Source organism: Neofelis nebulosa, chromosome 6, assembly GCF_028018385.1.
Source record: "Neofelis nebulosa isolate mNeoNeb1 chromosome 6, mNeoNeb1.pri, whole genome shotgun sequence".
Taxonomy (NCBI): domain Eukaryota; kingdom Metazoa; phylum Chordata; class Mammalia; order Carnivora; family Felidae; genus Neofelis; species Neofelis nebulosa.
The window spans coordinates 116434329-116462093 of NC_080787.1; the positions used below are offsets into that span (position 1 = coordinate 116434329).

The 27765-nt window shown below is 39.5% G+C and overlaps 1 protein-coding gene across 8 annotated transcripts in view; it reads left to right on the forward strand.

Moving 5' to 3' along the window:
- The window catches only part of TPD52L1 (TPD52 like 1), a 111768-nt gene that overhangs the window by 74908 nt on the left and 9095 nt on the right, over nucleotides 1-27765 (forward strand). For 5 of the 8 annotated variants that reach the window (XM_058735155.1, XM_058735151.1, XM_058735153.1 and 2 more), the window contains exons 3-5: nucleotides 11500-11648; nucleotides 22519-22620; nucleotides 26331-26345. In XM_058735155.1, coding sequence (XP_058591138.1) covers nucleotides 11500-11648; nucleotides 22519-22620; nucleotides 26331-26345 — 266 coding nt within the window. The remainder of the gene's footprint in view (nucleotides 1-11499; nucleotides 11649-22518; nucleotides 22621-26330; nucleotides 26346-27765) is intronic. The other 3 variants (XM_058735152.1, XM_058735158.1, XM_058735159.1) reach the window with 1 other exon arrangement.

The following is a 27765-nucleotide window of genomic DNA, read 5'->3' on the forward strand; positions in this document are numbered from 1 at the left end:
AAGCAAGCTCCACACTGTCCGCACGGAGCCCAACCTGGGGCTCAATCTCACAAACTGTGAGATCATGACCTGAGCCAAAACCAAGAGTTGGGCGCTCAACCGACTGAGCTACCCAGGTGCTCCTCATTTAATAACATTTAATAAATGATATATTACAAGGTGGTTACTTTTTTCTAAGGTGTTTTTGTAATACCAGTTGTCCATTACACTTTGGTTATAGTAGAAAAAGGAATGATTAAGCAACAATGATGAATAGTTGTAAATATGCACCTCTTATTCTTTTAAAGTTCACAATATTATGGGAACAATAATCACTTACTGATGGGTACAGGTGCAAGCTCCTTTTTAAGAGCAGTTCTTGCTTTAGGTCAGCAGCTTAGCTCAACAGATACTTTGAAGTGACTTATTTTTGTAATGCAAAAGCCAGTCATAGAAGCGACTGAATTTGTTGTGTACTCTTTTGCAGAAGAATAAAGCTCTGGGGGCAGAAAGGAAAACTATGATGAATCCAGGTTTCCTTAGCCCCTGCGTAGTTGCTGTGGGCCTCTGGACGTAGAGGTGGGGAGAGTGCCTGGCTCATTGGGGATACAAGTTTTGTTCAAGACATTTGTTTGCAGCACCCACTAACCCTTAAACGCTTTGCTAAGGAGCATTTACATTGGAGGAGGAAAGCACTGGAGAAAGGGAGCTTCTCAGGTAGAATAAACAATAGGGCAAGAGGGAAGAAGCCCATATTCCTCCCCATTTTGTGTCCCTGCATCATAGGGGAGAAAGCTCCTAGCCTAGCTGGAAGCAGGACTGTGGGCTCTATGCAGGCTGAGGACACAGCTTTGAACTCCACCTTACCCTCACCCAGCTGGGTCTGCTCCAGACTCTTTACGCTCTAATGTTCTGGTGGTGTCTGTTTATGACAGGTTATAATAATATTAAAGACTTTTTAGGTGCTTTCCCAAAACACACTTGACAATGACTTCATTATAACATGAAAGAGCAGCTTGTTCTTGGTACAGCAGAAATTATTTCCATAAGCACAGTGCCTCAAATCAAACAGCCTGTTTCTTTAGCTAGGTCTGTCTGTGGCCACTGATCCAGAACAACGCAGTTGACTTCAGATTGGCCACACATGCCAGCATGCACAGACCGAAGTCAGCTGTCACGGAAAATGGACTAGCACCATGTTTTCTTAAAGCCTGGAATTCTGGTTCATGACCTGTTGGCTCATGTCGACTGTGGTGTCCAAAAGTTGTATTTTGCAAACTGGTGTAAGATAACTGATTCTAAACTAAAATAATTCCTGTTATAGTCCATATTTAAGTTTAGACAAAACCACTGTAGCAGACCAACTTTTATAAAAGTTCTGGGACTATTGGGTTATACATACACATCACATATGTCAGTGTATTTTTGTGTGCATTCTTTATTTTCTAAATGTTCAACAGTGAGCATGCATTATTTTTATAATCAAGAAAAAGCAAGCCTTGGTTCTAAGTGGATGCTCCCGTAATGAAAAAAGCCAACAGTGTTTTCAGAAATTCCTGTCTTATTTGGCCACATTAATAAGCTTGCAGCACATCTCATTCCTAAGACTCTTTGAGCCTGACTTCTGGTAATAACACCAGACTCCTTGTTACTGTGTTCAAGTTACCAGGAGCCATGTTTTCATCCTTTAGAATGCTTCCTGCTTCTTATTTCTGGATTCCTCAGAAATGAAGAAGAACTTCATATTGCCAAAGAGGCATCGTGACTTCCAGAGGCAGGTGGGCACAGCCGTATGCCCCAGGCCCAGTGACAAGCAAAGGAAATGTGTCTTTGCTATTTTTCTTTTCACATCTCCATTTCTTCTGCCTCCACCTCAGACCACCTCTGCTTAATGCTCATCCTTTTCTTTTAATTTTTTTTTTTTTCAACGTTTTTTATTTATTTTGGGACAGAGAGAGACAGAGCATGAACGGGGGAGGGGCAGAGAGAGAGGGAGACACAGAATCGGAAACAGGCTCCAGGCTCCGAGCCATCAGCCCAGAGCCTGACGCGGGGCTCGAACCCACGGACCGCGAGATCGTGACCTGGCTGAAGTCGGACGCTTAACCGACTGCGCCACCCAGGCGCCCCAATGCTCATCCTTTTCTTAAGTCTTCTTTCCCTACCCTTCCACAAATGCAATCTGGTGTGTATGTGCGTGTGCCCACTCTTGCTCACGCACATGTGCATGCACACTCACACACCCACCCCAGACCAGGTTCTTTCAGATCACATTCAGATTAGCTCAGAGGCTAGGGGTAAATTACAACAAGAACACGCAAAGAACAATCTCGGCCATCCCACAACTGGCCCTCCAAAGACCTGAGACCTCTTTCAGACAGCCCAGCTTCCCGGCCTCAGCTCTCCACAGATGTTCTTCCTGGGCCCCTGGTTGAAAGCAATCCCTTTCTGTGTGAGGGAAGATCCTACTGGATCTGTTCTCTACTTGGTTAACAGAACATCTTGCAGGCCAGCCCATTAGATTGCCTTTGAGTAAGGCAGTCATTTGTGGCCAAGACCCAAAGCAAGAGCTTTGTGTAAAAGGACTTCTTATCTCTGACTCTGTTGCTTAAGAGGGGTCTTGGGGATGCCAGGGATTCAGTCTCCTCTTCAATGTGCTCCTCTCCCTAGCGTCCTCAGATTCTCTCACTGTCTTGTGACTGCGCTGGATCCCTCCCCACTGCTTTATCTAGACTGTTTGGTTGTTTATATTCCTATGAGGATGCCTTTATACTTCGGGCAAACTCATAACTCCACTCATCCACACAGCCAGCATATGGTTGTGTGCTTACCAAGTGTAGACAACAGGAAGATCCGTCCTTATGTCGGGAGACATAAAATAAGCCAATATTGTCCAAAAGGCTACATCTTAGATGGAGTCTGCATTTTGAAAGAGGAATCTGTTGTTAACACAATTTAGTCTTTCGTTTATTATTGTCATCATGCAGTACATATGTGTGTTTTTAAAAGTTTCTTCGTTGTGAGGCCAGTATCGCCTCTGATCTTGTGCAGTGGTCTGTGTGTAGAAGACATGCAATTAAGATTTGTAATTAACTTGAATTATTTTGTAAGTTAAAGAAATACTTACATCTTTTAAAGCTTATTATTATTTTTTTAGTAACCTCTACACCAGACATGGGGCTTGAACCCATGACCCCAAGATCAAGATCGCATGCTCTACTGACTAAGCCAGCCAGGCACCCCAAAATATTTACACTTTTTGTTTGTTTATTTTTGAAAGCAAGATAGAGAGAGCCTGCAAGAGTCGGGGGTGGGCAGAGAGAGAGGGGGACAGAGGATCCCAAGCGGGTTCTGCGCTTGAAAGCAGCGCGCGTGACGCAGGGCTTGAACTCACAAACCGTTGAGACCATGACCTGAGCGGAAGTCAGACACTTAACCAACTGAGCCTCCCCAGCACCCCAATATTCACATTTTTAAATGCCAGAAGTTGAATATGCTTTTATACAAACCTAATCAACATATAAGGAAATACTATTTTGTTTCAGCTATTCGTTCTCATAAGCTGCTCCTGGCATCTTTTCTGAGGTCTTTACATATCTATTCTGTGGGGTTTTTTACCTTCCTCTCCCTTTTCGAATAAACGTGCTCAGTATTTCTGTGCCGCTTCCATCCTGCTCTGCCTTCCTATCACCAAGCTGCGTGTTAGGCTTCGTATTCCACAGTGTGACTTGGCTTTTGAAAGGGATGGAGTGTTGGCATTAATAGTGTAAATTTATGACTATATAGCCAGCAAGTACTGCCAGTGTCCTCTAGATAAAATGACTCAAGAAAAATAGGCAGTAATAAGAGTAGGAAAAACACCACACAACATTATCAACTAGGCAAAGCCTGTTTTCAAGGCAAAGCCTGTTCGGGCTCCCTTCATCGTGTTAGGCTCTTCTCCCTTCCTTTGGTGTGTGGTTCCTCAAGAAGAACACACGGCACCCTCACACCATCTGGCTTGTAGACTTACAAAGAAGTGCGTTAAGCTCGTGGCCTTTCTCTCTTGGTTCCTTCCTTCAAGACCTTCGTTCTTTCTTTCTGGACTGAGTAGTGAACAACTAAAGTGTTCATCATCGGTAATGTCTTATTGTAATACCTTTCTGTATTAGTCAGAGTCCTCCAGAGAAACAGAGCCAATAGGATGTATATATGTATATGGAAAAAGATTTGTTACAAGGAATTTGCTGATGAGATTATGGAATCTGACAAGTCACAGGATCTACCGTCAACATCTCTACCCCTAGAGACCTAGGGGAGCAGATGGTGTAGTTCAGTCTCAAGGCTTGAGGCCTAACAAGAGCTGATAAGCCAATATTACAGTTTAAATCTGAAGGAAGAAAAAAAAAAGTCCCATCTTAAATGCAGCCAGGCAAAGAGAATCCCTGTTAACTGAGGGAGGGTCAGCCTTTTTGTTTTATTTAGGCATTCCACTGATTTGATGAGGCCCACCCACTCTGAGAAGGCAGTCTCCTCTACTCAGTCTACCAGTTCAGTAGTTAATCTTGTGCAGCAACACCCTCACAGGCACACTCAGCATAATGTTTGACCAAATGTCTGGGCACCCATGGCCAGTCAAGTTGACATATAAAAATAGCCTTTGGGGGCGCCTGGGTGGCGCAGTCGGTTGAGCGTCCGACTTCAGCCAGGTCACGATCTCGCGGTCCGTGAGTTCGAGCCCCGCGTCAGGCTCTGGGCTGATGGCTCGGAGCCTGGAGCCTGCTTCCGATTCTGTGTCTCCCTCTCTCTCTGCCCCTCCCCCGTTCATGCTCTGTCTCTCTCTGTCCCAAAAATAAATAAAAAACGTTGAAAAAAAAAAATTAAAAAAAAAAAAATAGCCTTTGCACTCTCTCAAGTAGTATCTGGATTTTAATCTTAATTCTTTAAGACCGTTAGCCAAAGGCAGGACTGGCCAGGAGAGGAGAGGAGGCTGGCCTCCAAACAGTATATACAAGAATTCAGAAACTCTTATTCCTAAACATCATACTGATGATTCAGTAGTTTATGAAAATATTTCTTTGTCTCGATGTAAGTTAGATATTTTATGTAATCTAGCAAATAAAATAGGAAGGTAAATTTTCAGTCTTCTAACATAAATTTCATATTGAAGTAACTCATTAGCTAATTCAGATTAATTTATATTTTTTTGCAAATTTTATCGAGGTATAAAATTCACTATTTTAATATAAAATTAACTGTTTTAAAGTGAACAGTTCAATGCATTTAGTATACTTATGATGTTGTGTAACTACCACCTCTGTCTAGTTCCAGGACATTTTTAACACCGCAAAAAAGAAACCCCATGCTCATTAAGCAGTTAATTCCCATTTCCCCATCTGCATTCTATATCTGTGGATTTAATATTCTGTATATTTCATATACCTACTTTGGGTCTGGCTTCTTTCACTTAGCCTAATGTTTCTGAGGTTCACCCATGTTGTAGCATGTGTCAATACTTCATTCCTTTTTATGGCAGAATAATATTCCATTTTTTGTGTGTACTGCAATTTATCTATTCATCCTTTGATGGGTATCTCGGCTGTTTTCATATCTGGCTATTGTGAATGGTGCTATTATGAACAGGTGTATACATGTATTTGTTTATATTATGTTTAACTTTTTAAGATACTACTAGACTGTTTTCCACAGTGGCTGAGCCATTTTACATCCCCACCAGCAACGTACAGGGTTCCAATTTTGCTACATCCTCACCAACACTTGTTGTGTGCCTGTTAATTCTTAAAGAATCAAGTTTAAATATCTAAGCATAAATATTTGTCCTACAAGGAGATCTTCTAGGAAGTGAAGAAACCAACGAACCAGACTATTAGTTTCTAATAAAAATGATTAATTTAAAATTAAAATTAAAATTAATAAGTACTTTAATTAATGATTTACCTGCACTCCACCTCATTCCAAAAGGAATTTGACATGGCTTACAGAGGTACCTATAGGGTTTCCATACTACCTCATCAGAGTATCTGGGAGTGCTTATTAAATAATGCATGTGGGTGTAGCCTGGCCCTACCAAATTGAAGATATCAGGATCTTAGGACATTAAAAGGGGCATACATCTAGAATCTGCATTTTAAATATTCCCTATGAGTGACTTTTATGTAAACTGAAATTGAGAACCATTGGCGTAACTAGACCAAAAAATCTCATTAGTCAAAGGAAGGGTAGAATCTCACCCTGAGCATCATTTAAAATATTTGTGATTAAAGGCTTTGCCGTGGGGCAGAACTCTGCTCTGTGGAAAGAGATGTGGTTCTCATTTTTCATTCTTGCAAGCTAATACAATTTAAGATTATGTATTTTTTCAATTTCTGGATTTGCTTATAGAGTTTTTGGCATACATTGAATCACTGATAAATATACTGAAAGTTTCAAGCAGTGTGAATCTTAGCATTTTATTGAATATACGAGAATTTCATTAAAGAACCTGAGAGTAGACCTGAGTAACCAAGTTCATGTCTCCATCATTAGGAGTCTCTATCTTACAAATGCCTTTTAATGTGTACTTCCATGTTTAAAATATTAGGCATGGGATTTCATTGTTCTTTCTTTAGGCTGGTGCTTGGTAAATTGGTCACTTCAGTATTTCTCCCTATCCCTTTTTTGGGATCAAGGATTTCATTAGAAAACTATGAATCCCTTACTTCCCTCTCCCAAATAACTAATGAGTCTCCTACTGCCCCCCCCCCCGCTAATTTTGAATAAATTTCTAGGGTCCCATAGATAGGAGGTTTCTCTACATCTGTCATTTTATTCTGCCGGTTAAAAATTGTCCCATTATTTTTATCACATAGGAAACTATGGTAATACCCAGTGCATCAAAAAAAGCACAAGACTCCCAATAATTTCAGTCATTCAAACATTATTTATGCAAAAGAAAGCAGGTCTTTTAACAGAATAAAAGACTGACATGAAACCCAGGCATTTTCTATGTAAAGAGAGCTAGAGATACAGCCTTGGGAAATATTAGGCCACAGATTAAATGCAGGAGGATACACTGACAAAAATGACAAAGTAAAATATGACATGATAGCGGAAGAATAGAGGGTTTAATTTTAAAATAACCATATGTTCTCATTTAACGGGAAGACTAAAAGCATGACCCCCTTTTCTGGTCCCTGAGTAGATTCCTTTTGCCGTAATGAGTATATATCTGCATTACTGAAGACCTCATCAAGAAAAGACAGGGTGCTACTGATTATAACATGTTTACAGAATATGTAATTCATTTCAGGAAGATTTCCATGAGCATTAGAAAACTGTTCCGTAAACATAAAAAAACGAATAGTACTGGGTTACTAGGGCATTTGCTAATATTAAAAACTCCAAGAGATTGTTCTTTTCTACTATTGTATTTAAGATGCTTCTTAGAACTTTGCCTATTTTGCTTAAGTGATTACTAGTGTCTAAGAAGCGTCACAACGCTATTCCAGTCTGTCCACTATTGGGGTAAAATCTTCCTTTGCACTAGAAAAAAGACTAATATTTGCGAAACTACTTTTGTTTCTTGAGATTCTTTTCTAGCAGCTATGTCTTTGGTAACCCAAGGAACACATTTGCAAGATGACTGATCGTGTCAGTGATGTGGTTTGTGGTCAGAAGCAGAACTATACTTTGAATGTAAATGGGGCACAGCTGCCACATTTTTTCAAAATAAGAAATCTAGTAAAAATGTCAGGCTTTTTAGGACCTATGTACATGTGGGACACTAAGGAAGTACTAATAGTTCTCTTCTGGTTTCACAAAGAAAGTCATAATTATTTATACTTTTCAGAAAACAATGATGTAAATTGAAGCAATATTACCAAGGCAATACATTATAAAATATGACACTGGAATAAAATACGACAATTGGAATCAAAGACTATATGGGGTTTCAAGTTGATTTTCACAGGTTATAGCAACACTGTCTAAAACCTGGGCATTTTAAAGAACTGCTCTGTTAGAAATTACATTTGCAGGAGCAGTTTTTTGTATGTGACTTACGCATTTTATAACTGTAAGTTTGTACCTTTTGACCTTCTTCACCCATTTCACCCCCCACCCCCTTCACCTATGCCAACTACCAATCTCTTCTCTGTATCAATGAGCTTGTTTTTGTTTATTTTTTTAGACTCCTCATATAAATGAGATCATATGGAATTTATCTTTTTCTGTCTGATACATTTCACTTAGCATAATGCCCTCAAGGTCCATCCGTGACACAAATGGCAACATTTCCTTCTTTTTTTTTTTTTTTTTTTTTTTTTAAAGTTTATTTGTTTATTTTGAGAGAGCAGAGCATGTGCAGAGCCAGGGCAAAGAGAGAGGGAGAGAGAAAATCCCAAATAGGCTTTGTGCTGACAGAGCAGACTCAAACTTCATACAATGAGATCAGAACCTGAGCCAAAATCGAGAGTAGGATGCTTACCCGACTGCACACCGGTATCCCTTTCCTTCTTTTTTATAGCTGAATAATATTCGTGTGTGTGTATGTGTGTGTGTGTGTGTGTGTGTGTGTGTGTGTTTGTGTGTGACAATAACATTTTCTTTATCCACTCATCTAGCAGTGGACACTTAGCCTGTTTCCATATCTTGGCTATTGTAAATAATGCTGCAATGAGTACGTATCTTTTTAAGTTAATGTTTTCATTTTCTTTGGATGAATACCCAGATGTAAAATTGCTGGATCATATGGTAGTTCTATTTTTAATTTTTTGAAGGGTCTCCATATGTTTTACATAGTATACAAGAGCAATTTTATGATGCTGAACAGATTTGCTCTTCTGCTAACACAGGGGAGAGAGGGAATATGTCCATACATAACCTTGTACGTGAATGTTCATAGCAGCTTTATTTACATTGGCCAAACCCAAATGTCCTTCACCAGGTGAATAAGTAACAAACTGTGGCATATCCATACAATTGAATAGTACTCTTCAATAAAAAGAGAACCATTGATAATGCAGCAACATGGATAAATCTCAAAAATCTCAAGTAATAGATTGAGTGAGTGAACAAAGCCAAAATGAGTATATACTGTGGAGTAAAAGGAAGACTGGTGGCTTCCTGGAGGAGCAGGAAAAAGGGGGAGGGAGAAATTACAAAGAGGACCTAGAAAACTTTTGGCGGTGATGGATATGTTCACAAGAGTAGCACACATGTCAAAACTTACAGACGGGTGCTTTATTATACGTCAATTATATGTCAGTAGACTGTGAAAAAGGAAAAGCAACACAAACATTGTTAAAATGTCTATACTACCCAAAGCAATCTATACATTTAATGCAATCTCTAACAAAATACCACCAAAATTTTTCACAAAGCTAGAGCAAACAGTTCTAAAATATGTATGGAACCACCAAAGACCCAAAATAGCCAAAGCAGTGCTGAAAAACAAGAGCAAAGCTGGAGGCATCACGATTCCAGACTTTAAGCTGTATTACAAAGCTGTAGTTATCAAGACAGCATGGTACTGGCACAAAAAAAAAGACACGTAGATTGATGGAACAGAATAGAAAACCCACAAATGGACCCACAGTTATATGTTCAACAAATCTTCGACAAAACAGGAAAGAATATCCAATGGAAGAAAACTGTCTCCTCAACAAATGGTGCTGGGAAAATTGGACACCGACATTCAGAAGAATGAAACTGGATCACTTTCTTACACCATACAGAAAAATAAATTCAAAACAGATGAAAGACAGGAAACCATCAAAATCTTAGAGGAGAATGCAGGCAGCAACCTCTTTGACCTCAGCCGCAGCAACTTCTTACTAGACATGTCGCTGGAGGCAAGGGAAACAAAAGCAAAAATGAACTATTGGGACTTCATCAAGATAAAACCTTCTGCACAATGTAGGAAACAATTAACAAAGCTAAAAGGCAGCCTAAAGAATGGGAGGACATTTTGCACATGACATATCTGATAAAGGGTTAGTAACCAAAATCTCTAGAGAACTTATCAAACTCAGCACCCAAAAAACAAATAATCCAGTTAAGAAATGGGCAGAAGACATGAATACACACTTTTCCAAAGACATCTAGATGGCTAAGAGACACATGAAAAGATGCTCAACATCACTCATCATCAGGGAAATACAAATCAAAACCGTGATGAGACACCACCTCACACCTGTCAGAATGGCTAAAATTAACAACATAAGAAACAACAGGTATTGGTGAGGATGTGGTTAAAGGGGAACCCTTTTGCACTGCTGGTGGGAATGCAGCCACTCTGGAAAACATTATGGAGTTTCCTCAAAAAGTTAAAAATAGAACTACCTTACAATCCAACAATTGCACTGCTAGGTGTTTACCCAAACGATACAAAAATACAGATTCAAAGGGCTACATGTACCCCGATGTTTATAGCAGCACTATCAACAATAGCCAAAATATGGAAAGAGCCCAAATGTCTATAGACTGATGAATGGATAAAGAAGATGTGATATATACATATGTGTGTGTGTGTGTGTGTGTGTGTGTAATAAAATGGAATATTACTTGGCAATCAAAAAGAATGAAATCTTACCATTTGCAACAACATGAGCAGAACTAGAGTGTATTATACTGAGCGAAATAAGTCAGTCAGAGAAAGACAAATATATGATTTCACTCATGTGAAATTTAACAAAACAAATGAACATATGGGAAGGGGGAAAAAAGAAAGAGGGAAACAAACCATAAAAGACTCGTAATGATAGAGAACAAACTGAGAGTTGATGGAGGGATGTTGGTGGGGGATGGACTAGATGGGTGATGGGTATTAAAGGGGCACTTGTTATGAACACTGGGTGTTGTATATAAGTGATGAATCACTGAATTCTACTCCTGAAGCCAATACTGCACTGTATGTTAACTAACTAGAATTTAAATAAAAATAAAAAATAAATAAAAGGCTGAGATTATCTGAAAAAAGTAAAAGACAAATCACTCTCTTACCTACATCCTGTCCTCCCTCGTTCCTCCCTTTCTGAGGCACTAGTTTGGCCAGACCACAATGCCTGTCCAATCTGTGCCTGCACCAATGCAGCTATGTGTAGTTGGCAAAAAATAAACACAATACTGACTAGTGACAGTTGAAAAGAAGTTGCTTATAAGAAAAAGGCATACAGTACAAAGCCAGTTTTTTGTTCAAAAATCATATCTATGTACAATATTAAAAAAAAAAAACATTTGGAAGATGAGAAGCCAATCTACTAAGTGTCAGTTATTTCTTAGTGGATGACAGGTAATTTTTATTTTCTTGTTTATATTTTGCCATACAAATGACTTTTTTACAACTTTTATAATCATTAAAACGAAAAAAATCTATTTCTATTTTAAGATATCTGTCATCTCTATGAGATGTGTTTGGTTCAGACAACTTGGGCCTGGTAACAAGAGGGTGCAGAGGGTTGATCTGGAGCATCAAGAGCTTTTGCATGTATATGTTTCAGCTGGTCTCATGTCTTTCCATACCATTTCCCCTGTTACGTATAGCTAGAAGACGAAATTACAACATTACGGCAAGTTTTATCAGCAAAAGAAAGGCATCTGGTTGAAATAAAACAAAAGCTGGGCATGAACCTGATGAATGAATTAAAACAGAACTTCAGCAAAAGCTGGCATGACGTGCAGACCTCTACTGCGTAAGTGTATCAACAGAATTTTTAAGAAATCACTTAGCTTGCTGTCTCTTATCTCTTCTGTTGTTTTTTTTTTTTTTCTATGCAGCTGATTTGGTACTTATGACTAGGAAAAATATTTTCTCTAGAAGTAAAATAGATATGAATAATCATTAAATATGTTGCATGATGCAGACTCTATAGTTAGCTTCATGAAATTAAACTGTTCACCTAACTCCATTTTTACTCAGATGACTTATGGGTTTGTATTTTTCTCTTTATTTTATATATTTTAAGCATTTGTTAAATATATTTTTTTTCTTTATGTTTTCTCAAAAAATTCTAAGTGGACAGGTGACTTTTCCCCAGAATACTTGGCATTCACTACAGGTTTTGAGTTTCTGTGACAAATGGTTGGCAGTTTTAGTACAGACTTGTTGCCCATTAATTTAAAAAGAAAAGCTTGTACTTTTCATATTTTAGGGATGTGCTTTTCATCTCTACTAACTCTAGGGAAAATTTAGAGGGCTAAGGCCATGTAGAATAATAGAAAAAATATATATATATGCATGTATATAAATATGCATATATATGTATATATATTTTTTTATGCATGTATATATATGCATATATATATATATACACATATTGCTCTCTGTCCCTGGTTCCTGACACAGAGTCCCCAAATCCCTTGGAATTTCCATGGTGGTAGCAGTATCCTTTGTTCTAATGAGATGACCCCAGGTGGCTCTGGGATAGGGAGCTGGTCACTACAAAGATCAAGCCATGATTAGAGGTTTGGACTTGCAGTGCTATCCGCTATCTACTATCCTCCAGAGAAGGAAGAAGGGGGTGGAAATGGAGTTAATGACTGTATGATGGCGCCTCCATAAAAATCCCCAAAACATAGCATCCAGAGAGCTTCTGGGTTGGTGAACACATGGAGGTTCTGGGAGAGGTGCACCAGGAGAGAGCATGGAAGCCACACATCCCTCCCCATGTACCTTGCCCTGTGTATATCCTTTATCATATCCTCTTATTTTTTTAAGTTTATTTATTTATTTTGAGAGAGAGAGAGAGAGAGAGCGAGCACGAGTGGGGGAGGGGCAGAGAGAGGGAGAGAGAGAATCCCAAGCAGGTTCCAACTCAGAGCCCGATCTCACCGTGAGATCATGACCTGAGCTGAAATCAAGAGTCAGATGCTTAACTGACTGAGCCACCCCGGCCTCCCCCATATCCTTCTATAATAAACCAATAATCTAGTAGGTAAACCATTTTCCTGAATTCTGTAAACCACTCTAGCAAATTAATTAAACTTGAGGTCATGGGAACCTCCGATTTATAGCCCATCAGTCACAAGCACACAGGTGATATCATGGATTTAGATTGGCATCTGATGGGGGAGTGAGAAGGCAGTGTTGTGACACTGAGCCCTTAACCTGTGGGATCTGACACCATCTTCGGGTAGGTAGTGTCTTAAACTTTAGGACACCCAGCTCTTGTCACAGAATTGCTTGGTGAGGGAAAAACCATGCATCTGGTGTCAGATGTGTTGTGAGTGTGGTGGTCATTGAGAGCAAAGGAGACACACAGGAGAAGTGGGTTTCTCCTGCTGCTAGACCACCAGAAATGTTTTTGGCTTTCCCGTTATCTTTTTGTCTGATATTAGGCAAGATACAGAATAATTTAGGTATTCTACAGCCATGCTTTTTATTGGATTACTTTTAAAATTACATGAAATATCCAACTACTGGGTGCTTTTCTAATGATTTAAAATATTTTGTTTGCCAGGTGTTCTTGAATCAAAGGGAAGAAAGTGCCCACCTCATGATGTAATTTTTCTTCTTTTTGTGAGTTGGGGGTAGAGGCTGGTGGAGACAGTTCTTATCCCTATCCCTAATGTTAGCCCCAAATTTGTCCCTGCATGTAATGCATTTTCTTCCATAGCATTATCCATTGCATGGTAAAGATATTACATTCCTAGTATTTTAGTGGGAATCAATTTTTTTTCTTTGCAGGTACTTTTCTCCTGGACAGAGATAGGCCCTACAGTAGGAAAAGGTACCAGTGATGGACAACAGATACTTCAGTTTTGCTGGGGGCAGCTTTGTCTGCTGGTTACTGAAAACTAAGACCTAAGACCTTAATGCAAGTGCCTTTGTATAAAGAGTTCCATCTAAAAGGAACTTGATGATTCTCCACTTTGCTTCCCCTGGTTTCCATGTAAAGGCAAATGTTTTTTTCTCCTATCGCAGCCTAGTATCTACTCCTATGCTTGTGCACCCCAAGGGCTCATCCAGACAGCGTCAGGGCACAGCCCACAGTAGGGCAGGATGGAGCCAGGGAGCCCATCAGGTTATCTCCAGAGGCAAATTAACCTTCCCCAACCCGATGGTGACAATTATGGAAGAAGATAAGAGACCACATATTGGTGCTTATCAATTTAAAATATATATTGCAACACTATATGAACAGTCTCTTGTAAAGGATAGATGGATTTTAGGCACTAAATTAAATGAGCTTCTCTGTCAGTAGTTTTGACTTCCATCTTTGCCCCTCAGTAGCACTATACCAGTTAATGACCCTGACAGAGTGAGCCTGAACGATCTCCATTTTCCTGATTGTGGGCCCTCTTGTCACACTGATCTGAACTTCCCTCTGGGGCTTAAGACCCAGGTAGGATCTTTCTGCTTGGCCTCCCTAAACATGCTGTAGGGTGGGCTAACCTCACGGGGGATGGGACAACTCTGGCCATTCTGTTGCCAAAGGGAGGAATGGAGCCGTGTATATCTGGCCAGAGGGTACATCAAGTCGGCCCTAGTTCTGATGGGGGCAGGGTGGGAATAAATAGTCCTGAGGCATGGAATTAGAGTGAGCAAGTTCAAGGAGGGTGGGTAGCCTCTTCCCACATTGGAGAATATATAGTCTCTAATTTTCTCACGTTTGAAAAACAAATTAGTTTTATACTCAGGCGGTACACTTAGTATCGAGCTTTTTGTTGCATGAATAGATTTATTCCCAAGGATTCTGGAGTTGAAAGACTATCAGGGAAACACAGTTTGGTTTTTGTGTTTGTTTACTTTACAAGTGATTCCAGATAACCAGTTAAACAGTAAGTATGAGAAGCGACATGAAGGAAAAGAGTGTTATGGGGATGTATGGAGCAGGAGTTTGAGCCTTGCCTGGGGACTCAGGAAGGTTTTTCAAGGCAAGAGGTGGATGCTTCAGCAGAGCTCTGAAGGATGAGTGGGAAATTAATCAGGCCAGGAGAGGCAGGAAGAGCTCCTGGGGGAGGCACAGCCTGGTGATGGCCAGAAGGAGAGAAGGCTCCCTCTCCCCTGGGAAAGCAGTCTGGTTAATTAGTGTTGTTGACACAACAGGGAGAAGTGGCAGAGGGGTGCACAGGGCCTTGTGGTGTCTGTTAATAGAGCTATTCTTATTCCACTGCCACTAGAAAGCCATTAAAGGGGTTGTGACAGTTCATTTACCCAACATGTCTTAACGTGTGCTTGCTATTAGTCATTATTACCCAGGAGCTAATCTAAGCTCTCGGGATGCAGCATTCAACAAGATGGACAAAGTTCCAACCTTCTTAGAGTGTTGAAATGGAAAAGAGCATGAAACCAGCAACAAAGCAAACATAAGAGATGCTGTCAGGAAGTACTATGATGAAAACAGCATAGGGTGATGGGCCAGAGGAGAGGGCAGAGGCACTGTGATTGAGTCCCGGTCAGGGATGTCCTGTCCTGGGAGGTTACTCTGAGCTAATACCTGAATGACTAGAAGGATCTAGTCTTGTGATGATGTAGGGGAGAGCTTTGGGGTTGAGACAAAATTTGCTGCAAAGACCTTGGGGCAAGAAGCGGTTTTGTACATGTCAGGAGCCCAAAGAAAGTGTGGTAGAGAGAGGGGCTGAGGTGGGAATCTTGGGGGCCTTGCAGCCCATGTGGAGAAGGGGGGGATCTTATTGCAAGGTTTTGGATGCCACTGGAGGATTTGAAGCAGCAAGTGATCTGTTCGAATTCACCTTTAAAAAAAAATCACTCTGGTAACTTTGTGTTATACAGATTGTGGAGACTGGAAAATCATTTCAGAGACTGTTGTAGTAATCCAGGTCAGTGAAGCTAGTGAGCAACAGAAAGGGGACAGAATTGGAGGCCAGGCCAATGGGACTTCTCAGTGGTTTGGGGCTGAGACATGCGGGAGGTAGAGGGATCAAATATGACTGTCAGGTCTTTGACACGGACAGCTGGTTGAGCATGGGGACTGTTTGCAGCAATGGGCATGTAGCATTGTGGCCAAGCCCGTGGGCTATGGACTCCAATTGCTTGCATTGCAGTCTAGGTCCCCTGCATCCATGAAATGAGATCCTATTAGTACCTATCTCATAGGTACTAAGAATTCAAGGAGTTAATATTTGTAAACAGGCAGGACAATTTCTGATACTTTGTAGGCCTATATGCTGTTCTGGAAAACAAGTCTGAGGGAGGGGGAGACCCAAGAATTTTGTTTTGATGTGTGCTGACTGAAATACCCAATAGACAAACAAGTGCATCCATCTAGAAGGCAACTCAGAGGAAGAGTCAAGGATGGAAATGGACATGCGGAGTCATCTGCATGTTGATGTCATTGAAAGCTGCAGGACTAGATGACAGTTATTCAGAGATTCTTTAATAAATCTGGGTGATCATGGATTCCTCACTCTTAGGAATGATATGAACCTTACTTTGTACGGAAGAATCAATCCTTAAGTGGAAGGCATGAGTATATCAGTAACACAATTCCAGGAAAGCACCTTTCTCCTGCCCTCTTTTCTTGGCTGCTGATAGAGGGGGAAAAGTCTTAATCACATGTTGGGGGTTGGGGGAGCGGGGGGCGGGGCTTGGTAACAGAATCTATTTTCCCCTTGAATTAATTAAATCCCTGCTGTTAGTGCCATGTTGCCCATTCTGGGACAAGATCTACACCTCATAGGATGAAAATTTTGATGTGAGAGAATGAGAAGCTGGGGTAAGGTGAGGTTGAGTAAAATTAAATTTCAAAGCACTAAAGAGAATTTTAGCTGTCAGAGGATTGAAGGTGATTCCCAGAGGCAATACTTTGCATACTGATTAAGCAATCATGACCTATTTAGTTTGATTTATACTGAAAAGAAAATCTATGATATGTTAATGAAGGATCTTGGCATATTTTAGCCTGTGGTAGGATTCAAAGAGGAATAGGACTGAATGATAGAAATAATTATATAGCAGACTGAAATGATCTCCTTTATAGAAAGATAACCATACAGCAGCAAGTAAAAAGATCATCTGTAAACTGGGGTTTGTTGTTGCTGTTGTTTTTGTCATAGTTTGTATGGCTTTGATTTGGAATCTAAGAACATACACCAAAAATCCCCACCACCTCCTTTTGTTGTTGTTGTTGTTGTTGTTGCTGCTGCTGGGGTTTTTGTTGTTGTTTGTTCTCTGCTGCTTTTTTGTGTTGTCTTTAGACTTTAAAGAGGCATGGATGGGGGAGGTGGCTTTGGAGTGTTAGAGGTAGGGAGGCCACCAGAGGAAAAATTGAATCTCTTCTTAGGTAGAAGGAGTAGGGATTCAGAAATGCGATGTTCTGGTGAGCTATTCAAGCTGATAAGCTTCATTCCAGTGAGTGTTCAGCCTTTGCTAACCCCTGACATTTCCCCACTAATAAACCCTTCTGAGTTGTACCACAGACCAAATGGTGGGGCTGCCAAGAGGAGAAGGTTTGGGGAAGGAAATCCTTTTGGAACAATTAATAACTCCATCCTACATAAAAAGGAGTAAAATTCAGCATTAAGAAAACTTGAATTGAGCATGTGATTTACTTGCTCTTTGATTTTTGTGCTTCTAAGACTTCCAAACCATTATAGTCAATAATGATCATTCCCTCTTTTTTATGAGAAGCTGTTGTAGCACCGTGGAGTTTGGAAGTGCCAGAGAAGATTAAAGACCTCATTTCAAAAGATACACATAGTCAATGTCTTAGACAGCTGTTTATTCTGCTTACCTTTCGGCTTTTATCTTATCACAGAAGGCAGGAAGTAGACTCTTTCAGGTTTAAGTGATAACTATATTTTGGTAGTGTTTAGAGAACCTTCCAAAGAAAATAAGCCTCAAAACTTTGGTGTCTTTGGGGAGACGTGCATGGGCCACTGTTAAAATAATAATCTTTTTAAAATCCCATAACAGAAAGTATACCTGTGCTATAAAATATCTTCTTGTAAAAAGACTGTTGAATTAAAAAAAAAATAATGTTTATTTTTGAGAGAGAAAGAAAGAGAGACAGACAGAGCAGGAGCACGGGAGGGGCAGAGAAAGAGGGAGACACAGAATCTGAAGCTGGCTCCAAGCCCTGAGCTGTCAGCACAGAGCCCAAAGAGGGGCTCGAACTCACGAACTGCGAGATCATGACCTGAGCCAAAGTCGGATGCTTAACCGACTGAGCCACCCAAGCACCCCAAAAGACTGTTGAATTTTTAAAATTTACTTCTATTTGTGTGTAAAAAAAATACTTTAAATCAAAACATTGTAGAACACCTGCTTTCTTCTTTTGATTAACACTACTTTCAAATCAGTAAGACATGACAAGATGAACTGTGTGAAAAGTCAGCAGAATCCCTTTTGGCTGGCTTGCAGAGAACCTTACCCCTCACTACTGATAACCTCCTGGTCAGTGCACCAGCCAAACAGTTAAGCTGTCCTGGCATTAACTGCTATCCATTCCTTAAAGAAAATGTGGCATATATACATATACAAAGGAATATCATTCAGCCATGACCAGGAAGGAAATCCTGCCTTGAGACACTACAGACAAACCTTGAGGGCATTATGCTAAGTGAAATAAGTCAGACAGAGAAGGACAGATACTGCATGGTATCAGTTGTACATGGAATCTAAAAAAACATTTTTTTTTTAAGTCAAATTCTTGGAAGCAGAGAGTGGAAGGGTGGTGGCTAGGCACAATGGTGTGGGGAAAATAGAGAACGTTTGGTAAAAGAACACAGACTTCCAGTTATCAGATGACTAAAATTCTGAGGATCTGATGTATAAAAGAGTGACTCTACTTGATAACTGTATGGTACGACTGAAATTTGCAAAGAGAGTAGGACTTCAATATTCTCACCAAAATATATATATAAACATGTGAGGTGATGGATGTGTTAATTAACTAAGTGGGAGGAATTCTTTCACAATGTGTATGTATATCAAATCATCACGGTGTACGCTTTAAATATCTTACAATTTTATTTGTCAGTTATACCTTAGTAAAGCTGAAAAAAAAAAAAAAAAAAAAAAAAAACCTACCCATTCCAGCCAGTCTCTGAAAAGTAAAGCCTGTGTTCCTGTTGACTTTCACTGAGAAATAGAAATTTTACTTGTACACTAAATAAAAAATCTCCCAGTAAGAAGTCTTCGGTGAATTAAAGTGTGAGCTGCTCTGTGCTATCTACACTTTTGTCAAAGAAAGGTTCAGCACTGGATCAGATTCCAGCCTTGTTGGGAACTGCAGGTTCCTATAAGGCTGATGTTTGTCAGAATGGCTTTAGAGCACAGGAGGACACATTTCCCTTCCCGCATCTTAAGGCTTCTAAGTGCCCTCCCCCAGAGTCAAGAGCTTCACAGTGGGAAGTACTGACTCTGCATCTGTAGCTGAAGTCTGGGAATCAGCCTGGACTCTATTTCCTTCCGTTGGCCCCGTGTGGTTCTTGCTCTAGTGTATTCAGGCACTGGGGACACAGCAGTGATGGACAAGATGTGGTCCCTGCCCTCAGGAAGTTCAACAAGTCACAGAGACAGATTTCAAAACCAGAATCGCAACATGGTAGAAAAAATGTTCGGAAAGAGCTGTGCGAAGGGGTCATAGGAACACAGAGGAAGGGCACATAACACAGACTTCTTGGAGCATGTATTCCCAATTTTTCTGCCTCCTGGCACACCATTGACAGCAAGCTGAGGGTACCTTAATATTTTGACTTTTTTTTTAAGTTTATTTATTTATTTTTGAGAGAGAGAGAGTGCACACACACACGAGAATATGGGGAAGGGGCAGAGAGAGGGAGAGAGAGAGAATCCCAAGCAGGTTCCACATTATCAGCCCAATACGGGGTCTATCCCACGAACCATGAGATCATGACCTGAGCCGAAATCAAGAGGAGGACACATAACCAACTGAGCTACTCAGGCGCCCCATTTTGACTTTTATTTAAGGAAAATATATTAGTCTCCTATTTCATCAGTTATGTAACTCAGCAACGTGTAACTTCTATTTAGCTTAAAATAAGAGACATAATCTAAAATGCTAAATACCATTTCCATTTAAATTACAAGGTTGTCAAGTCAATTATAAGGTTGGTGTTTAAGTTGTTTTTCATTATTTGCATATTAGTGAATGTAATTTTATGTGATAGGGTTGAAAATCAGTTTTAAGTATTAGTAGTACAAACTGTGTGCCAAATTCCATGCCACAATAAAGGGAGTAAATTGTAAGTATAACGACATCCTTGGGAGTTTTTAGTGGCCTGACAGGAGGGTCTTTTTTCAAGACGTGGGTGCCTCGCATCTAGATAGGGATGTATATTACTTCATTCAGTCCTAAGATGGAGCCCAATCAGGATGCAGTGTAAGGTTACAGGATCTGTGCAGTGCGCAGTTCCGGAGGGACCTTTCTCTTACACTGTGAGTGGTACTTCTTAGAGCTTTTAAGTGCTCTGAGCCCAATGGCCTATTTCTCATGGGGTCCCTGGTTCCTTTGTTCTGGGAAACCACTTCTTCACATAGAACCTTCTGACATTGCCCACCCCCTCTACATTTCTTTCCCTCAATTATTGGTCTCTAGGTAATGTATGTGGGATGGCTAGTAATTGTTTTCAAGAAATGTGGTAGTTAGTCTGGGGAGGAGAGGTATAAAAATGTGGGAAAAGAGGTGCATCTTAGAATTCTTGAAATGCATTACCATTTATCTCCACAAATACTGGAGCTGATATAACTCACCTTCGAATGTGTGACGTGTCCAAAGCAAGAAGACATTCTGAAAGAAGGAAGGCGCCCTGGTCCTAGCCTTATCTCTGTCTTTAAAAAGTCACGCAGTTGTTCTGGGCCCTGATCCCATCATCTGTAGTCTGAAGAAATTGGGCTCCAATGCCTTTCAGATTTAACATTATATAATTCTCAGGAATAAAGAGTTAACAGTCTTAAAAATCTCTCTTCAACACTCCTTTGAGCTCTCCATATGTTTGAATTTAAACTGAAATTGCACATAGGTATAGAGTTGCATTTTTTCATGATGAAGACTTAAATGCCACTTGTATTTCACTGAAGTACTCAGATTCCTGTATATACCCACCATATATTTTGCTAGAGAAGTGTTTAAAGCATAAAGTAGCTAGCACTTACTGCTTACTATATGCACTTCTGTCTGACTAGGTCTTTTATGTTTAAAATAAGCCCTCAAATTCACAATATGATACACAAGTGTTCAAAAGTCACCTCATCTCTAAATTCAAAGCATTCTCAAATATATCAAGTTAAACTTCATGGAACAGTTTACAAGAAAATTAAATATTTGCTCTAACTGCAAGAAATTCCTGTGGAAATGCAGAAGCAATGCAAGAAGGAATTCTCTAACTAATACCCAGTCCCAGCCTCATGCAAAGGTCACAGGTCATGCAGGGTATTTCTTTACTTTTCCCTTGTGTCACCTTTCAGGTCTTACAGACTCACAGTCTTCCTAAAGATGCAGGTTTTGGTCCTTTTAATTCTTCAAAGTGGGGCATGTACAATACAACAAAATCCTTTTTCTTGGCAAATTTGATGGGCTCACACAGCAGAGTGGCTGGAGCAGAGGTTTTAAGGCAAGATTTGGCCTGGTAAGTTCAAGGACTGGCGAGGAAGTCAGTGATGGAGCAGAATGAGCAGATAGAAAGAGGACCAGCTTGGGTGCGATCATCGTGAGGCCTGTTGCATGGACTTTGATTTTGACTCTGAGTGCTCGAAGTATCAGTCAAGTGGGAACATAGGCTTATCAGTCAAGTGGGAACATAGGCTTATTATGAACAGATAATTGCAGTATTATATTTCTAAAACTGTTTAGAAAAAGTCACTACAGTATCCTAAGATCATGTGTCCTCCTTATTCCCAGCTATGAGTATTAGAAAAATAAGCTAAATACTAGTTGTATTTTGCCCTTTTCTGATTAATTTTACCCACTTGAACAATAAAAGCTAAGTCTTCACGTTGAAATATACATTTTCTAATTTCTGTGTTATTTTTGGTGGCTAACTGTTTACTTGCAAGGGTCTCTTTTTGCAGAGTTAAAACACACACTTCTTTAAGAATAACTCTGTACTCTCGGAGCACGTCTACTGCTTGTGATCACACATCTGATCTGCATATTCAGATCTGTACTTGAATATGAATATTTTTCCTGAATTCAGATTTAATGGTCTGACTTTTCCATTGATAAGTAGCAGCCAACCCATCATCCCCAAACAATGAATAGAATCAGTAACTGCTGTGGATCATCTTCCTAAATCTGTTTAGAAAAGGAGAGTTTCTTCTTTTTTTTAATGTTTATTTATTTATTTTGAGAGAGAGAGAGAGTGAGAGCACGTGCAGATGGCAGGGGGGTGGGAGTGTTGGAGAGAATCCCAGGCAGGCACAGAGCTGTCAGTGTAAAGCCTGACATGGGGCTCGAACTCACAAACCCTGAAATCATGATCTGAGCCAAGACCAAGAGTCGAATGCCTAACTAACTGAGCCACTCAGGTGCCCCTAGAAAAGGAAAATTTCAAAGTAAGGAAGGAGAAGGATGGTGAATGTTCTGTAGGCGATCATGACATATAAACTGTATTTCTATTGTTCTGTTTTACTTCTAGCTACAAGAAAACACATGAAACCCTGAGTCACGCAGGGCAGAAGGCAACTGCGGCTTTCAGCAATGTTGGGACGGCTATCAGCAAGAAGTTTGGAGACATGAGGTACCATGGGAAAGAACCTTGGAAATGACGCTAAGCCTTTGGCCTTCTGAGGGAAGGGAAACTTTCTCATTGGCTGCTCTTCCTAATGCATTCTTTTCTAACTGGATTAAAATTTTTATGTGGCTGATAGTGATAGTGACTAAGATAAAATTTTTAATGGAAAGTCTTCTGCCCCAAAGTCGGGTTAGTGAGCCTGGTCCCAAAGATGCCCTCTCCATTAGGACATGACCTAGTAAAAATGGAAGATACAGGGTTCCTTTAATGATTAGTAATTAGTAATAATTAGTAATTAGGGAGGATTTCAGAAGAATGCAGCACACACAGAATTTTATTCATTAAAATTTAAACAGTAAGTTAAATATGTATTCAATGGAGTATGCTTTGATAAACTATTCTAGGTTTCATTTTTGTATACATTCATTCATCTAGTATATTTTTTCTATGCTAGATATTACATATTTATTCTGTTTTTCCCAAAAGGTACCATGGTAGATAGTCCTTGCATAATTTGGTTATTCTCAGTATTTCATTATCATATAAAATTAGGGTGAACATCAAGATTTTGAACTAAGAAATAAATGTCCTCACTATAGGCACCAGAAAAACAATGTAGTATTGACCATTCTTTTTTTTTATTATGTTTTCGTAAGTTATCTCATATAGTGTTGTTACTTTCATTTTTTTTTTTTGCTTGTTTAAATACCTATCAGTTTATTTTGAATTTGGCAATATGCTTAAGAAATTTTTCTTTATAAATCAATTTTATTTTTCTCCCTAGAAATCAAATTCATTTTTAAAAAACTTTTGAAGTATAAATTTTAAATTTCTTTTAAAAAAAAACTATGCATATTATTTCACTGGATTCTTTAAACTATTACTTTTTTATTACTCTGCAACTTTGCTACTTACAGACGAATATTTATATCTTTGTGTTTATTTTGTTCAGAAATAAACTTTACTAGATTGTGCCAAGTATTCATGTGCTATCTTAACAAGTTAGCATTCATGAGGCTAGAGTTAAGTACATAGCATGAATCTCAGTACATTGTTTTATATTCATATTTATTAATAATGCAGTAATGAAAAGCAACTGAAATTTTTCAGAGGCTGCATGTGATGAATGGATAAACCTTCTGGATTATTAATTAACCCCATTATTACAAATAAAATTTTTTGTCCTGTTAATGGCATTAAAACATTTATCTAAACTAATTAAATAATTTTTCTAAACAGAAAATACCCTATTACCTGTTATAACCAGGAAAATACATTGTGCCATGTTTATAAAATTTGTTCTCCACATACTTAGTTGAAACCTTTCACTGGAACACTAGGACCGCTGGAGTGTTATTTTCTCCGACTTGAGAGGACTTTATGAACACCTCTGAGGCCTGTTTAAAGTGCATATTTCCATATTCCACCTCTTGGAGATTATGCCTCAGTAGGTCTTGGATGGACTTTAGGGATCTGCATTCGTAACAAACTCGTAGGTGGTCAGGTTATGAGGAAGCCACATTCACTTAGGTCACCTGTACCCAGGTGTTCTTGTTATGAAAGGGGGTAAGAGTGACAATATCATCAAGTCATTATAAAAGTTGTAGAAGAGAGTCTGCCGTGTATTAAGCACTCAATAAATGTTAGGGTTTTTTTTTTGTTTTTTGTTTTGTTTTAGTTTATTTACTTTGAGAGAGACAGCCAGGGTGAATGGAGGAGGGGCAGAGAGAAGGAGAGAGAGAAAATCTCAAGCAAGCTCCATGCTGCTAGAGCAGAGCCTGATGCAGGGCTTGAACCCATGACCTGAACCGAAATCAAGAGTCAGGTGCTTAACCGACTGAGCCACCCCCTGCTAGTTTTTATCCTTACTAAGTGACTGTCTCAGTTACAAGTGACCCCCACAAGATGGCAGTTAGGAAGTGTACATTAACAGGAGTGCACTGTATTTTGTAAAGGTTTTGGTAGTTTTCCTAAGTAGAAAAGAATGAAGACTGTTTCACATACGTAATCTGTTAACCTATTCATGTTCATATGCTAATTGGGTATGACATCAAGGTTGTGTTAACTTCTTTTTCTTCTGTTTCAGTGTAGATTTGTCTTAGGGTAATGGATAGTCTATTTCCCAGAAGTTCCCAAACTTTTCATTAATTGTTTCTCTATATAGAGGATACAACACTTTCATTCTAAACTGTGGCTAAAAATGTTAGTTAATGTAGCCTATGTTAGTGGAGACTCAAATGTGGTCCTGTAATATGTTGTAGACTTTGCAAACTTAGGACCTATATTTTTCTCAAACTATAACTCTAACATTAAATATAATTGCAGATAAGTCCCTGTGAAATCAACAAGTTTTATGAAAAATTTTTAGTCTTAAATTATGCTAGAACAAATAATATATGTGAAAGTCATATTTGAAAAGTACTTAAATTTAGTGTAATAAAGATTCTTAAATGAGAAATTAGTAAGATTTTATTTTTCGTTTAAATTAATTTGCTAATTTATAAAATAGTAGTAGAGAAATTTAAAAAAATTATCACATTTTACTTTGAATACCTTTTTAATTTAAAACATCGTATTATCTGGGGCTCCTGGGTGGCTCAGTCAGTTAAGTGTCTGACTTTGGCTCAGGTCATGATCTCAAGGTTTGGGAGTTCAAGCCCCGTGTTGGGCTCTGTAATGACAGCTCAGAGCCTGGAGCCTGCTTTGGATTCTGTGTCTCCCTCTCTCTGCTCCTTCCCCACTCACACTCACTCTCTCTCTCTCTCAGAAATAAATAAAACATTAAAAAAATTTTAAATATCATATTATCCTATATTCTTGTTAGTTACACCGTAAAATTTTCTTGTGTGTTCTGGGAAAAAGTTTCTGAACTTGTTCAGAAAGATTGCCAGCAATATTCAGATCCTGGAAAGAAAAAGAGTACCTCTCAATTTGTTTTTGTTTTTTTTTTTAGTTTATTTATTGATTTTGAGAGGGAGAGGGAGAGAGTGTGAGTGGGGTAGAGGTGGCAGGGGAGGGGGTGGTGGGGGAGAGAATCTCAAGTGCTAAAAGCACAGCATCCAATGTGGGGCTCCATCTGAGGAAGTGTGAGATCATGACCTGAGCCAAAATCAAGAGTTGGACGCTTAACCAACCTAAGCTCTCCTTAAATTGATATGTTTTCTAAAAACAAGTCATATTTTCAAGCTAAGATTCTCCTTTTATCGTGATTGACATTGCCTGAAGTCCCCATAGCCCCATCAATGGAACTGTCCCCCCTTCTCCACCTGTAAAATAACATTGTTAATAGATGACTACCTAACTAAAATGCTTTCTGCAAAGTGAAAACAAGGACACATTTATGAAAGTACTCTGAAGAAATGCAAGCTCTTGGAATCATTTTGATAATAACACTGGCATCTTCTTGGAACTTCGCAGTTGTTTATTCAAATGGTGTGTGAACTAGTGGAGGTGAAATCTCTGGAGGAGGTATATACCTTAATAGAGTCCAACCATCTCTATAGATAGCTATGAGAACAACAGAAGCACAACTTATAACAGGTTGGTAAAGTAATTGTGAAGACACATTAAAAAGTATACTCCAAAAGAGTAATATATGGAGTCGCATAGTCTTTGCTTTGGGGCTGAGAAAGGGGACAAAGGGCACTGTGGTCCTGTCTTTGCATCCTGATATGCTAACTCTGCTCCTGCTCTCTCCTGTGCTGCCTGGGCTGCAGGTCTCACTCCATCGGGTAAGCGCCGCCTCTGGGTCCCTGCCAGCTCCTTGGCTGTTCCCTTCCTTCCCAGAGCCCACTGCTTCCCTCACACCGTGGGTGTGCTTCAGCCAAAACACTAGATCTCTTTTCCTGAGAGTGTTCATGACCAGGAAATTACAGAGTACAGGGCATCTAATGGGTTTGAATTTATTTAAGCACATATTTGTATCATTTCTGAGTCATTTACACCAGTTTCGCTTGCTGAGCAATCTCTTAGGAATCCCTTCCTGCATTCCCAATCGTTCCTGCGTTGGCAGGGGTCCTTAGGATTGAAAGAATTAAAAAAAAAAAAAAAAAAAGCATAAATTGAGAGGTGTGTGTGTGTGTGTGTGTGTGTGTTTTAAATGTTTATTTATTTATTTAGAGGGAAATAGAGTGAGAGCAGGGGAGGGTCAGAGAGAGAGGGAGAGAGAATCCCAAACAGCCTCCATGCTGTCAGCAAGGAGCCCGACTCAGGGCTCGATCTCATGAACCATGAGATTATGACCTGAGTTGAGAGATCAAGAGTCAGACAACTAACCCACTGAGCCACCCAGTCACCAAGAGTTGTGTAGTTTTATGAGACTTTAAAAAGTAAAATTGAGAAACAAAATTATTTTCTCTAGATTGTTGTTTTTCTGAAATTCTTATAACTATTTCTTATGTGGATGGTTTACCTTCAACTTTCTATTCCTTCTGAAGAGGGGAAAGGTTACCAGAAGACCACTTATGATAGGAAATGTGCAGTTGTCCAGTTAAGCCTTCTGTTAGGTGGAATCTTATTATATACTTTTGAGGTAGGATATACTTTTGAGGGGGGGATTTTTTTTCCTAAGTAAACTGCCTGTATTTAAAGAGATGAATTAGATTAATAATGCTGATGAATTTCTTTTAGTAATTCTTTTTTTTTTTTTTTATTGAAAGGACAGCAAAGCAACCCTTTATTTATTTTTCAACGTTTTGTTTTTTTTTTTTATTTTTTTTATTTTTGGGACAGAGAGAGACAGAGCATGAACGGGGGAGGGGCAGAGAGAGAGGGAGACACAGAATCGGAAACAGGCTCCAGGCTCCGAGCCATCAGCCCAGAGCCTGACGTGGGGCTCGAACTCACGGACCGCGAGATCGTGACCTGGCTGAAGTCGGACGCTTAACCGACTGCGCCACCCAGGCGCCCCTAGTAATTCTTTTTTAAACATAACTTCTGAGGAAATGTTTTGCCTATGGTTTCTAAGTGGAGCGTGTAAGTAAGATCATAAGTACCCCCTGAATTTCTTTGTCTTTTTCTTTCTGAGTTCGAGTAAAGTGCTGCCCATACTAATGACCTCAGTGGATATTGTTGGGTAAGGGTGAGGAGTTTGATTGCTTACTCTTATCTTCTTGGGAGGAGAGAAGCAGGGATAGTGTTGGAAAGTGTGAA